Here is a 15,303-nt window from a genome sequence, read left to right as displayed (position 1 = left end):
AGTATGGTTTTACGCCGCTTTCAGCAATATTCCAGCAATATCACGGCGGGGGACTCCAGAAATGGGCTTCACACATTGTACCCATGTCGGGAATCGAACCCGGGTCTTCGGCGTAACGAGCTAACGCTTTAACCACTAGGCTACCCGACCGCCCCGATTTCAAATTGATATGGCATGGAATGATAATGCACTTTGATCCCAGTCTACAGAAACTATTACTCTCAAATCAAGGTCAATTGCAACTCCTTTCCAGAGCTTCGTTTGATGAAGGTTACAATATTCAAGGCCCCAGTAAAGCTTTCAAAACGTTTTGTGGTAGACATGTGGCGGACTTTTCCAAATTTGACGCATCAGTGATCAAAACTGTGTCCAAGACAAGTATCTATTTTGACGATTTTCCCATTCATTTCCCATATGTTTCCGTGTATTTTCACGTGAATAATTGGCTTGTTTTGCATGTGTTTGTGATTGGTGCCGCCGATGGGACAGGATACACTAACCTTTTCGCGAAAACCTCTTATAAGAGGTAATTAACACAGGCACATGCTCATGATACGGTCGAAATCGTACAATAAACTCTGCTTTTTCTCAAAGATTATTGACATGGCTTTGTCGCTTTTATTTATTGCAATAAAATGCGTCCACAGTTAATAACATGTATTGTATTCTTTATAGTTAATATAATATTCTCTTTTACTGAACTTTAAGGAGCACTATACCTACGTGGGCGGTAGGGTAGCCTAGTGGTTAAAGTGTTCGTTCGTCACCCCGAAGACCCGGGTTCGATTCCCGACATAGGTACAATGCGTGAAGCTCATTTCTGGTGTGCCCCGCCGTGAAATATTGCTGGAATATTGCTAAAAGCGGCGTAAACCATACTCACTCACTATCCCTACAGTTTCGATTTCCAATATTAATTTTCTGTTTTAACTTATTCCAACAATTTGGTAGTGTATCATACGTTCCTGCACAGTCTACAGTTTACAACCTATGGTCCCGGAGTACTTCCCTGTTGTAGAAGCTGTAATAAAGGAGTCGCGTGGACAGGATGAATAGCGACAATAGATACTGCATATATCTACTGTCAATCTCTCAGTTGTCACCTGACTTGTCGGTGTATGTCTTGACATTGTGTTGATCTCTGCTGTAACTGGCACATCTGTGTATGTCTTGACATTGTGTTGGTCTCTGCTGTAACTGGTACATCTGTGTATGTCTTGACACTGTGTTGGTCTCTGCTGTAACTGGCACATCTGTGTTTGTCTTGACACCGTGTTGATCTCTACTGTAACTGGCACATATGTGTTTGTCTTGACATTGTGTTGATCTCTACTGTAACTGGCACATCTGTGTATGTCTTAACACTGTGTTGATCTCTACTGTAACTGGCACATATGTGTTTGTCTTGGCATTGTGTTGATCTCTACTGTAACTGGTACATCTGTGTATGTCTTGACACTGTGTTGATCTCTGCTGTAACTGGTACATCTGTGTATGTCTTGACACTGTGTTGATCTCTGCTGTAACTGGCACATCTGTGTTTGTCTTGACATTGTGTTGATCTCTGCTGTAACTGGTACATCTGTGTATGTCTTGACACTGTGTTGATCTCTGCTGTAACTGGCACATCTGTGTATGTCTTGACACTGTGTTGATCTCTGCTGTAACTGGCACATCTGTGTTTGTCTTGACATTGTGTTGATCTCTACTGTAACTGGCACATCTGTGTTTGTCTTGACATTGTGTTGATCTCTACTGTAACTGGCACATCTGTGTATGTCTTAACACTGTGTTGATCTCTGCTGTAACTGGCACATCTGTGTATTATCTTGACATTGTGTTGGTCTCTGCTGTAACTGGTACATCTGTGTATGTCTTGATACCGTGTTGATCTGTGCTGTAACTGGCACATCTGTGTATGTCTTGACACTGTGTTGATCTCTGCTGTAACTGGCACATCTGTGTATTATCTTGACACTGTGTTGATCTCTGCTGTAACTGGCACATCTATGTATGTCTTGACATTGTGTTGATCTCTGCTGTAACTGGCACACCTGTGTATTATCTTGACATTGTGTTGGTCTCTGCTGTAACTGGAACATCTGTGTATGTCTTGACACTGTGTTGATCTCTGCTGTAACTGGCACATCTATGTATGTCTTGACATTGTGTTGATCTCTGCTGTAACTGGCACACCTGTATATTATCTTGACATTGTGTTGGTCTCTGCTGTAACTGGCACATATGTGTATTTCTTGACCCCGCCGTCACATAGCTGGCATATTGCTAAATGCGTCGTAAAACCATACGCACTCACTTTATTTGAATGGGATGGTTTTAATTTTGTATCTTGCATATCCTTATTTGCCGATACCCAGACACAATTAGAAACATGTACTTGGCGTAAACACCTTTTAAGTTCAATATTAATACAATTTCAAACTTGTATTAGGCAAGTGAGTGAGTTGGGTTTAAAACCGATTTGAACACTTCAATGAGATATTTCGGCGTTTCAGCTTCGTGTGGCAGGGACGATCTTAGACGTTTACCGTTGTGATAACACCTACTAGCACTGTCATTGTGCCAGCAACCGTACAATCAGCTGAAATCGCACACACTGCTGAAACTTTACAAGGTGCCAACAAATTGATGATTGAGAGTTTAGACGTTCACACAGCATATTCCAGTCAGCAACTGCCTTCCAAGCTGTCAAACGGAAATGTGCCGCGTCCGCCATTGGGGATACTTTTGTTACAGTGTAAACTAATTATTAAACATTATAATATGGTAAGGAAAATTACAATGACCGGTAGCACCTGTCACATCACGGGTATTCTATTATACTCAAAAAGTGTTGCTGAGTTGCACATGCAAATCACCTTCGTATTTAATGGAAATCGAATATTCGAAGCACAGATGTTATTATATTTATAATAACATGTAAGCTTCAAATATATAGCAGACACAAACCACGACTGATATGGTCAACAAACAAACCCATCTGAATCATTTAATCACAGCATTTATTTACCAAAATGTCAGTTGAAGTCTACTTGAATCAACCATTGCTAATATTTGCACACCATCATATACGAAGGATACGCGAGCAAACTCATGTGACAGTCAATCAGCCTGCTGGGACACAGTGTACATATTCCAGGGAACAGTCTAATAAAACATAATTTGGGGGAAATTGTGATAATTCACTTGCCGAGGGGCCAGTGTGAGAATACAACTGGTTGAGCTCAGTGTATTAATATACATGCTGGAGAACAGAGTTCTAAAAATGGTCACGAGATTTCGGAACAAATAAGATTAAAAAAATAATTAATTCAATATAATTTTAAATATTTTAAACTGGCTTAATTTCGCCATGATCAACTTTTTTTGCATGAAATCAGAAGCGGCCGGGTGCACCACGCTCACACGCAATGGCCAAGAAATCCCGACAAATCTGGAGTCTATATGTCCACATCAGATCAATGTATAACTGGTATATAATGCCATGCGATTTTGAAGCGTGTGCTGTGCTTGTTTGGTTCAATGAAGTGATAATGCTGAAGAAGTGTGAACAGTTCCTGCTTGACCTCTTAAGTATGACCTTTGCGAGGTCACGGTTATCCAATCGAAACGAATGACACAAAGTCAACCATGTACCACGCGTGCATCTGTGACCTACGGCTTAATTAAGTATCTCACCATCTGTTCTTCTCCCGTAGGTAATAAAATACCACACTTGCTGGTAAACAAGGTCATAATGCAACTGTTAAGGTCCATTGTAATGCTTCAAGTGCCGGGGTACAAGGTAACGTTATACCTGAACAGTGTTGTGATATATCTGCCGGGTAACAAGGTAACACTTTACCTGAACAATGTTGTGATATATCTGCTAGGTAACAAGGTAACGCTTTACCTGAACAGTGTTGTGATATATCTGCCGGGTAACAAGGTAACATTTTACCTGAACAGTGTTGTGATATACCTGCTGGGTAACAAGGTAACGATATACCTGAACAGTGTTGTGATATACCTGCTGGGTAACAAGGTTACACTTTACCTGAACAATGTTGTGATATATCTGCTGGGTAACAAGGTAACATTTTACCTGAACAGTGTTGTGATATACCTGCTGGGTAACAAGGTAACACTTTACCTGAACAGTGTTATGCTATACCTGCTTGGTGACAAGGTTACGATATACCTGAACAGTGTTATGCTATACCTGCTGGGTAACAAGTTTACGATATACCTGAACAGTGTTATGCTATACCTGCTGGGTAACAAGTTTACGATATACCTGAACAGTGTTATGCTATATCTGCTGGGTAACTAGGCTACGATATACCTGAACAGTGTTATGCTATACCTGCTGGGTAACAAGGTTACGATATACCTGAACGGTGTTATGCTATACCTGCTAGGGTAACAAGGTTACGATATACCTGAACAGTGTTATGCTATACCTTCTAGGGTAACAAGGTTACGATATACCTGAACAGTGTTATGCTATACCTGCTTGGTAACAAGGTTACGATATACCTGAACAGTGTTATGCTATACCTGCTAGGGTAACAAGGTTACGATATACCTGAACAGTGTTATGCTATACCTTCTAGGGTAACAAGGTTACGATATACCTGAACAGTGTTATGCTATACCTGCTTGGTAACAAGGTTACGATATACCTGAACAGTGTTATGCTATATCTGCTGGGTAACAAGGCTACGATATACCTGAACAGTGTTATGCTATACCTGCTTGGTAACAAGGTTACGATATACCTGAACAGTGTTATGCTATACCTGCTAGGGTAACAAGGTTACGATATACCTGAACAGTGTTATGCTATACCTTCTAGGGTAACAAGGTTACGATATACCCGAACAGTGTTATGCTATACCTGCTTGGTAAAAAGGTTACGACATACCTGAACAGTGTTATGCTATACCTGCTGGGTAACAAGGTTACGATATACCTGAACAGTGTTATGCTATATCTGCTGCGTAACAAGGTAACGGTATACCTGAACAGTGTTATGCTATACCTGCTGGGTAACAAGGCTACGATATACCTGAACAGTGTTATGCTATATCTGCTGCGTAACAAGGTAACGATATACCTGAAAAGTGTTATGCTGTGCCTGATGGGTAACAAGGTTACGATATACCAGAACAGTGTTATGCTATACCTGCTGGGTAACAAGGTAACTATATACCTGAACAGTGTTATGCTATACCTGCTGCGTAACAAGGTTACGATATACCTGAACAGTGTTATGCTATACCTGCTGGGTAACAAGGTAACGATATACCTGAACAGTGTTATGCTATACCTGCTGGGGTATAGTGTGATGCTGAAATAATTGTCAATCCATTGTTCTTCTATATGTATATGTTGCCATGAGTGGTCATCCAAGTGATATCTCCCGTGGAAGGCAGTTTGAGAGGATACATGGTGGCTGTAAGTATTACATCAATAGCATAAATACCGGAAATATTTACACGGTCAATCGTGCATAGCTGACTTAGACGCAAGAGGGTTCAGTCATACACATAGAAGAGGTGTTTTATTTTCATGTTCACTGCTTAGTGAAGTCAAACTGATACTTAGGAGATTAAACGGTAAATGTCATCTTTAGCCTTCAGTGTGTTTCTCCTACAAATACGGCATCAGTTCACAGTACACATGACTGTCTTCCATCCGTAGTATGTTTCTTTGTTTATCTGTTTGTTTGTTTGTTGGTCCCGTTCGTCGCCTCTTACGATAGGTCGTCGTATGTACTCAACAATATGTGGAATACTAAATTCAGTTTTACAGCAGTAGGTCACGGATGTCCGTAGCGCCAGAACCTCATATGAGACAATCTAGCTTGACGGGAACATTCCGCATCGGAACCAGGCGTCTGCAAAACATGAAAGATTATTAGATGCTAATTACGTATGCCACAATCTATCATCTTCATGGGTGAGTGAGTGAGTATGGCTTAACGCCGCTTTTAGCAATATTCCAGCAATATAACGGTGGCGGACACCAGAAATGGGCTTCACACATTGTACCCATGTTGTGAATCGAACCCGGGTTTTAGGCGTGACGAGCTAACGCTTTAACCACTAGGCTATCCTACCGCCCCTAATTTTCATGCATTGGCGTAATATATTAAAATAGTATATCTTAAATATTTGTCTTTAATAATCGCCAGAATTCTGATTACATAACACCGTGCTTGTTTAGAGGTTGCACGATTTAACACTAGGACATCCGCCCGCATGGCTGGGTCAATATACCAGAGGCCGTATGACTTGTTGAGTGCAAGCGAACAGTAGTTAGTGACTATTTTTTACGCCGCAGTCAGTCATGAGTAGCAGCATCAAGGCGGAACCAGTAGACCGGCGACTGAAAGCGCGAGCGTCAGGGTACGACGATACACAAACAGCAAGCCATGATTGTAAGGAGAGTATACTGTTCGGATTCCAGGGAAGAATAGGTCCCGAGTACCCCATGATTGTAAGGAGAGTGTACTGTTGGGATTCCAGGAAAGAACAAGTTTCCAGTACCCCATGATTGTAAGGGGATTACTGCTGTTGGGATTCCAGGGAAGAACAGGTCCCCAGTACTCTGTGATTGTAAGCGGATTCGTGCTGTTGGGATTCCAGGGAAGAACAGGTTCCCAGTACCCCATTATTGTAAGGGGGTACTGCTGTTGGGATTCCAGGGAAGAACAGGTCAAAAGTACCCCATGATTGTAAGGGGATTACTGCTGTTGGGATTCCAGGGAAGAATAGGTCCCCAGTACCCCGTGATTGTAAGGACAGTATGCGGTTGGGATTCCAGGGAAGAACCGGTCCCCAGTACCCCATTATTGTAAGGGGAGTATACTGTTGGGACTCCAGGGAAGAACAGGTCCCCAGTACCCCATGATCTTAAGGAAAGTATACTGTGGGGATTCCAGGGAAGAACAGGTCCCCAGTTCCCTATAATTGTAAGGAGAGTAAACTGTTGGGATTCCAGGGAAGAACAGGTCCCCAGTACCCCATGATTGTAAGGAGAGTATACTGTTGGGATTCCAGGGAAGAACCGGTCCCCAGTTTCCCATGATTGTAAGGAGAGTATACTGTTGGGATTCCAGGGAAGAACAGGTCCCCAGTTTCCCATGATTTTAAGGAGAGTATACTGTTCGGATTCCAGGGAAGAACAGGTCCCCACTTTCCCATGATTGTAAGGAGAGTATACTGTTGGGATTCCAGGGAAGAACAGGTCAAAAGTACCCCATGATTGTAAAGGGAGTATACTGTTGGCATTCCAGGGAAGAACAGGTCCCCAGTACCCCATGATTGTAAGGGGAGTATACTGTTGGCATTTCAGGGAAGAACAGGTCCCCAGTACCCCATGATTGTAAGGAGTATATACTGTTGGCATTTCAGGGAAGAACAGGTCCCCAGTATACCATGATTGTAAGGAGAGTATACTGTTGGCATTTCAGGGAAGAACAGGTCCCCAGTACCCCATGATTGTAAGGAGTATATACTGTTGGGATTCCAGGAAAGAATAGGTCCCCAGTATACCATGATTGTAAGGAGAGTATACTGTTGGGATTCCAGGGAAGAACAGGTCCCCAGTACCCCATGATTGTAAGGGGCGTACTGCTGTTGGGATTCCAGGGAAGAATAGGTCCAGATATCACTTGACTGTCGCCCTAACAGACAAACGAGGATTGGATGTAGAGATTCGGTGATTGATTACGTGTCGTCGTGCCCGATGTTCATGTATGTATTAACTATACTGCCTGCTCCCCACACGATGATGTACAGAACGCCGGAATATAGCTTACAGCAACATTCACTCACTTGTCCCATTACATAATTTACACCTTATTAGGCTCCATGTCTGCAGTCGATACAGATGAGGATAACAAGCGAACGTATTTGTATTTGTACAATAATTTTCAACAAATATAGGTGTTTATGATAGAAGTGATTCAAATTCTCATCCCCACACATATCAACAAAAATGGGTTTTTTTATGGTATCACAAAACATACCTTACACGTACAGCTCCAAGCATATCGCGGGTTCGCTTCACTGAATATTATTCTAGTTGTATTGAAGGGTACGGGCTCGGTTGTATCCACCTTCCCATTCACCGGCCAATCCAAGGGAGGTAGTCGGCAATTTAGTCCTGGTGATAAATAATCAATGTGACATACTTGAATTAAGAGCATAAATGGAAAAATAAAAAGCAATATTTTTTGTTGTTTTCAACGGGAAAACGGGTTTTATTAATATTACTGTGTAACGTCATCTTCGGCAGGGATTTTGAGATCGCTTTTGAAAACAAATCTTACCATGAACACGAAAAAGTAAATACACCACTCTATCATCTATATCTGCAATTCCAGATACACATGAATAAACCATGCCTATGTTTCAGCTTGGGAGTGTATTCCGACTTTTAAGTGAGTGAGTGAGTGAATGAGTTGGGTTTAACACCGTTTTGAACAGTATTCCAGTTATATCACGACGCGTCAGTTTAATGTGGGAGGAAAGCCGACGTTCTCTCAGACGTTTACCACTTAGGTGAAACCCACGTGCACGGGTATGGTGCTGACAAACCTAGAAACATAATCGAGGCGAACTGTGATCGAACCCACAATCGCAGGTTTCTGGCTTGCCTAAGGGACGCAACTCTGCACAGCGCCTTAGACGCCTGGGCCGCCCGTGCACCCTCTTTTTAGAAGGGTTAAAAAATGGATTTTACATATTTTAGAACATATTTACCACGTCCGGTATTTCAACGAAAACATCATTAAAAGTGAGTCTATTAGACCTTATGGGGCAGAACTTTTAAAAGTAATACACGACACATTTAATCATTCTTTGCGCCACTCAGCGCCACGGTAACAATAAACTGCCATTCAAAATAAAGAACACACTCTTTATATAACCTGATTTACATATAGTCCAACCAAAATTCACCATCTACAGTATGATTTTGAGAACCACTCCATTAAGCACATACAGTAAACTACGGTTATAACGAACACGTTTATAACGAACTGACGGATATAACGAATTTATTTTTTGGTCTAGGCCATTTGCTGTATATATGCTGTATATGCTTATAGGGAACTACGGTTATAACGAACTAAAATTAGCCGCCCCTTTGAGTTCGTTTTAACCGTAGTTTACTGTAGCTGATAAGGGTCATACCAGTTGGACACAGATGGCAGCAACGCCCTGCCATAAAAGCCGGATTCACGCAACCAACATCGAAACACTCCATCTTCTCACACTTCGTGACTCCAGGGTCTGCTTTGCACGTGCACAACATGCATGGGTCACCCTCGTTGAGCGGGAACTTGTCACCAATGTTGTACGTTTGGCCGTTCAGTCGACAAACAAGCTTCTGACAACAACAGGAATCGGGTGACCACTGGAAAAGAAGCGTACGTAAAATATGTTGGATTACACAGGGTGGGACCACAGGCCCGCGTGTCCGTGCCTAAATAGTTCTAGATCAATTAATATCACAAGTGTCAGTGCATTTCTGACACTCGTGATATTAATTGATCAAGAAATATTTAAGCAAGGACAGAAGGGCCTGTGGTTGGGACAGGCAAGGCTATACAATTATGTAAGGAACTTCAGCTGCACATCGATTTAAGGGCGTCAGTCGAACTACTTTCTTATGTCAATCAATCCCCTTTCCGGCAACAATCAATATGAGAGTTTAATGGTAGCTTTTTGTTTGTGACATTAGTGTCAAGTTAATATCGTTTTTATCTATATTACGTGTCTTCAAAATGTGCGGGTTTTTATTGAGTATTTGATACCAGGCATTGTAAATAATATTAAAATTATGAAATAGTTATCGGTGTACTTTTTCAGTGGCATTCTCTATCTACGTATGGACACGAGCGCGTGACGCCACTCTGGAATGATTTCACTTCATAAGAGCACGGCTCCCATGATCTCTGAATCGCCTGATTGGCAGAAGATTTGAGGGTTTTGATAACACACACTTCAATTTAGCGTATGTCCCAAGTGAGATTTCCAGGCATCGAGAACTGAACAAACCTGAAAACGCATAAAGTTTCGACATCGTCAATACAGAAAGTTCTAGGTAATATTCGGAAGCACTAGGTGTTCTCAAACAACGGTGAGACATATCCATGACGTCACAATGCAATTGCTGACGTCCTATGCTTCCATAACATCTGATTCCGCCACGTTAATTGTGTTCCCGGCTCTCCCGTCGTCAACTAGTGATTTGAAAAGGGGCCCAGCTTCGTAAGGTGTCTTCATACACAGTGCAAAATGTACGGGATTACATATTTTTCAACCAATCCGATTGCGGCACACGTCTCGATCGAATTTGGGCGAAAAAAGCCAGGGGTTGATAGCAAGAGCTTCCAGCCATGCCTGCGGGCCAAGATGACACACAATTAGCCAGGCCACAAGTTGTAAGCATGACACCCCTGGCTTGTTATAGTCTCATGAAGGTCTACCATGCCCCGCAGAGCGAATAACATGTGTATGAACTATTAACAAAACACCCCTATCATAGGATATGCCTTGCCATGATGATAGCATTCCATGACATGAAAAATGAAAACATGAGCCTCGATATTTTCAAGCCAAGAAAATGTGTGTTACATACACACTTGCGTAGGTATATTCTACATCTTCATGTTTAAAGACCCGTGAAGATCCTGGTTAGAATAGGTCTTCAGCATCCCAGGCGACTATGCTTGTCGTAAGAGGCGACTGACGGGATCGGGTGGTCAGGCTCGTTGACTTGGTTCATGCATGTTATCGTATCGCAACTGTGTGGATCGATGCTCATGATATCAATCACTGGATTCTCTCGTCCATCCTCGATTATTTACAGACCACCGTCATATAGCTGGAATATTTCCGAGTGCGGCGTTAAACAAAAAAACAAACTAAATTTGAAATGTGTTTTTTCATGGCAGTTCATCTACACTGATGACGAACTGTAAAGACGTTGTTGTACAGGTTGATTTATAAGAAGTGAATCCGTTTGCCAATCCTCATGTTCATTTAGGCCCTTGTCTTGAGTAACGAGTGAAAATTAGCTGACAAACATGGTTTGTTTGACTAGGTATGAGTGGAGTTAAGTGCCGCTTTTAGTAACTATTCCAGCAATATTTACACATTAACCCCATGTGAGGAATCGATCAGCATGACTAGCAAAGGCTTTCACCACTCGGCTACCGCGGGTCCCTGTTTGATTCAGATAACTGCTGACTGTAGATGTGATTGTGTAATATTTCCGATAGTATTGCTCTAATGTGAAATATCATTTTAATATAGTTTCTGCCATGACAGACGGATCCTCATGAAGGCATGAATATACCACTTATAAGTTATTAGTAGAGAAGCACACCATGCTTTCCCTGTTGAGTTTCGCTACCTTTTAACTTGGAGACTGCAAACTGAAATTAGAACTGAACGGCCAACAGGTTTAATTGGTAGAATTCAAATTTATAATTTCTCGTCTCAACGTTTCCAGTTATCTAGCACGTCCACGAATTGTACGTAAAACCGGACGGTGGTAAAATGTGATTGATAATGTACACATCATCAACGAGGTCTTTATGTGAAAACGAGGAACGTACTGCAGTTTGACCAGACCTCCGCCAGAGGCCTTCGGTCCGTTCAGACAACTTCAGGGGGTCGAGTTCTCGGGTCATTGTTTTCGCATATTGACCTCGTCAAGATTAATCATTATTTTTCCTTAACCGAAATTCACTTTAAAGTTTATGAAACCTTTAAACCGTCCTCTGTTTTATTACAGTAACCAAGATGCGAAACGTAAAATGTTTCTACCAGACGCCATCTTGCTTTCTAGCAGACGAGTCAATATTCATCACGTGACAGGTCAATACGTATACCCTCAGACCCGACCCCTTCGGAGGTACGACCACCTCAGGGATCCTGTCCTCGGGTCTTCTGGTCCTTGTTTTCGCACATTGACCTCGTCAAAAATAATTATTTGAATGGTATTGTTTCACGCGGTACGGCTTAACCAGTGGAATTGCAAGATTCATATATAGGTATAATAATGCTGGATATTGTTTATTTTAATGTCCAGTATACCACATAAAATATGCTGACCTGGCACTCTGTCCATTTAAGGTGTTCCAATGAGAGTACCGTTTGACGTACAAACACGTATTGGTTGACATGGTACAGCTTTCTGAGAAGAAGCAGTTATTTCAACGAAAATATAAGTGTAGTGCCAAATGATGTATAAAGACATTGGGAACATCAGACAAAAATTTGTTGATCAAGCAGGCATTGTATCGATAAATATATATATACATATATATATATATATATATATATATATATATATATATATATATATATATATATATATATAGCTTACTAAATGCTAGGTGACCGCATTTGCATATTAATCGGATTGCGATACCAAGTTTATCGGATACATGTAGGTTTATCACATCGACAACGCTGTCAATTATATGATAATGCACAGGACTAATAAGCATTGCTTTTTCAGATTATGCAGACCGTATGGTCTCTACATAATCCTATCTGTTTAAAAAAACACACCAAAACATCGGTATTTTTTACCTCAAACGAAATCTCCCATGGTGAAGCCGTCCATCCGGACCGCTTTAGTCCGGACGATTCCGTACAGCTACATGTTTATACACTGTTTACTCTTTAACTCGTTAATCCGGACATTAGTTAATCCGAGAGTATCAGTGGGGACGCTGCTGGATTAATAGACTTTGACAGCGTGTGCACATTTCTGGCACAGACGGGTTACCGCTCATTGCCGACGGATTCGCGCGGAGAAATAACCAGACATAATTATTTATTAAAAATATCTAATGTATTTCATCACCTTTATACACCTGTCTTCTTGGTAAGGGTGGTAGGCAAGCGGACACTTTGGCTGCACACACTCCGTCTGTCCATCACTCTTGCACCGACATCGCCGACAGCGCTCCGTCCATGTCGATCCGGAAGTCACCTCAACGTTCGGCCATCTTTTGCACGTAACTGCAGTTTCGTTGGACACAGTGGAAAGCACTACGTGCACTAGTGACATCAGTACAATCCCACACCTCGAAACACATGTCTTTGAGAAAGAATCTGACCAAATTCTCATTTTGAAGAAAATGATATGTTTAAATCAGTTGTATGTTATAGCCCCTGCTGGTACCATGTAGTATATAAGGTCATGCATCTGAATAATCAGGATGCATTTTATTTCATCACAAGTCACAGCTTAACGAATTAAATACCACCCAAACAAACACACCAAAGAGTGCTTAAAATCCAATACTCCATGAAATTTCTTTCTTCTTAAATCGAGTCGCGTTGCATATAATATCCGGAAATTTCGATTGCCACGTGAAGTGTAGCAGTCTCAATTCGCTTAAATTCATAAACGCATCTGAAATCCAGTTTCGATTCAAATAAAAGTACCGAGTTTAATGACGTCACCCGCGGCAACCACGTGACTTGCCCTGCAGTCGGTGTAAGGCCGCGTCTTGTAGTTACGGTAGTGGTGGGAAGCGGTGTTGATAGCTGTCACGGGATGATTGATGTGAATCAGCTCTATGTCGCCGACCAACACATGCTGTTCGTTCACTGTCTGTCACTGACGTAAAATAAATACACACCTCTCACCCATGTTGATTTCTTAAATATTTTATGTAGGCCTTCACTTTGTTCGCAATGAGCCACTGACAAGCCCAAAATAATATCAGTATATACGATTGCAATAAGCAGTTGATTTTTGTGTGGTTTGATTTTAATGCATTTGTGCAAGCAGTGTGAATCTATCTCGCTCGATACACGCCATTCTCCTGAGTACCAGTATGTACCTTGTCGACATTTCGCCGTGAATCTGCTCTGAGCACGTCATGTAATGTAGGCGAGCTGTGCAGCCAAGAACATTTAGACATTTCTTCCGTCTAGACACATTTGTGAATTTTTCTGATTCAATTATCATTTACATATGAATACACAAATCACAATTACCTACCTACCTGTAATTCTATAGTATCGACAATACCATACCACCCAACTATTCTGAGAGATCACTTTGATATTGTACTAAGATTATGAGAACAGTCAGGTACGCCAGGTACAGCAATATCAGGTACACTAAGTACAGTCATATCAGTTACAGTGAGTACAGCAACATCAGGTACAGTGAGTACAGTCATATCAGGTAAAGTAAGTACAGCCATATCAGGTACACTAAGTACAGCCATATCAGGTGCTCTAAGTACAGTCATATCAGGTACACTAAGTACAGCCATATCAGGTACACTGTATACAGCCATATCAGGTACACTAAGTACAGCCATATCAGGTGCTCTAAGTACAGCCATATCAGGTACACTAAGTACAGCCATATCAGGTACACTGTATACAGCCATATCAGGTACACTAAGTACAGCCATATCAGGTGCTCTAAGTACAGCCATATCAGGCACACAAAGTACAGTCATATCAGTTACAGTGAGTACAGCAACATCAGGTACAGTGAGTACAGCCATATCAGGTACACTAAGTACAGCCATATCAGGCACACTAAGTACAGCCATATCAAGTACACTAAGTACAGCTATATCAGTAAGTACAACCATATCAAGTACACGAGGTACAGCCATATCAGATACACGAGGTACAGCCATATCAGGTACACTAAGTACAACTATATCAGGTACACTAAGTACAACTATATCAGGTACACTAAGTACAACTATATCAGGTACACTAAGTACAGCCATATCAGGTACACTAGGTACAGCCATATCAGGCACACTAAGTACAGCCATATCAGGTACACGAGGTACAGCCATATCAGGCACACTAAGTACAGTCATATCAGTTACACTAAGTACAGCCATATCAGGTACACTAAGTACAGCCATATCAGGTACACTAGGTACAGCCATATCAGTTACACTAAGTACAGTCATATCAGGTACACTAAGTACAGCCATATCAGGTACACTGTATACAGCCATATCAGGTACACTAAGTACAGTCATATCAGGTACACTAAGTACAGTCATATCAGGTACACTAAGTACAGCCATATCAGGTACACTAAGTACAGCCATATCAGGCACACTAAGTACAGTCATATCAGTTACACTAAGTACAGCCATATCAGTTACACTAAGTACAGCCATATCAGGTACACTAGGTACAGCCATATCAGGCACACTAAGTACAGCCATATCAGGTACACGAGGTACAGCCATATCAGGTACACTAAGTACAGCCA

At 41.6% G+C, this 15,303-nt stretch overlaps 1 protein-coding gene across 1 annotated transcript; it reads right to left on the bottom strand.

The window, feature by feature from the left end:
* Nucleotides 1–5,635: 5,635 nt before the first annotated feature.
* On the bottom strand, nucleotides 5,636–13,434 carry LOC139461538 (cysteine-rich motor neuron 1 protein-like). The gene is made up of 4 exons (XM_071243024.1): nucleotides 12,898–13,434; nucleotides 9,207–9,429; nucleotides 8,039–8,175; nucleotides 5,636–5,902 (listed from the first exon to the last, which is right to left on the bottom strand). Exons 1-4 carry the CDS (start codon nucleotides 13,162–13,164, stop codon nucleotides 5,825–5,827), a joined length of 705 nt encoding a protein of 234 aa, XP_071099125.1. The 5' UTR covers nucleotides 13,165–13,434; the 3' UTR covers nucleotides 5,636–5,824.
* Nucleotides 13,435–15,303: the final 1,869 nt, after the last annotated feature.

The sequence above is a fragment of the Haliotis cracherodii genome, unplaced genomic scaffold (assembly GCF_022045235.1).
Source record: "Haliotis cracherodii isolate W230 unplaced genomic scaffold, xgHalCrac1.p SCAF_1, whole genome shotgun sequence".
NCBI lineage: Eukaryota > Metazoa > Mollusca > Gastropoda > Lepetellida > Haliotidae > Haliotis > Haliotis cracherodii.
The sequence above is the reverse complement of the archived record's forward strand: the minus strand, read 5'-3'. Positions and strand labels throughout refer to the sequence as shown.

What these genes read in the sequence shown, in the direction of transcription:
- LOC139461538 (XM_071243024.1), bottom strand. Translation starts at nt 13,164, where the DNA reads ATGAGAATTTGGTCAGATTCTTTCTCAAAGACATGTGTTTCGAGGTGT. An exon ending in CTGCCATCTGTGTCCAACTG is followed by an intron (nt 8,176 to 9,206) that starts GTATGACCCTTA and finishes ATTTATCACCAG; the next exon opens with GACTAAATTGCCGACTACCT. An exon ending in CTTGGAGCTGTACGTGTAAG is followed by an intron (nt 5,903 to 8,038) that starts GTATGTTTTGTG and finishes CATGTTTTGCAG; the next exon opens with ACGCCTGGTTCCGATGCGGA.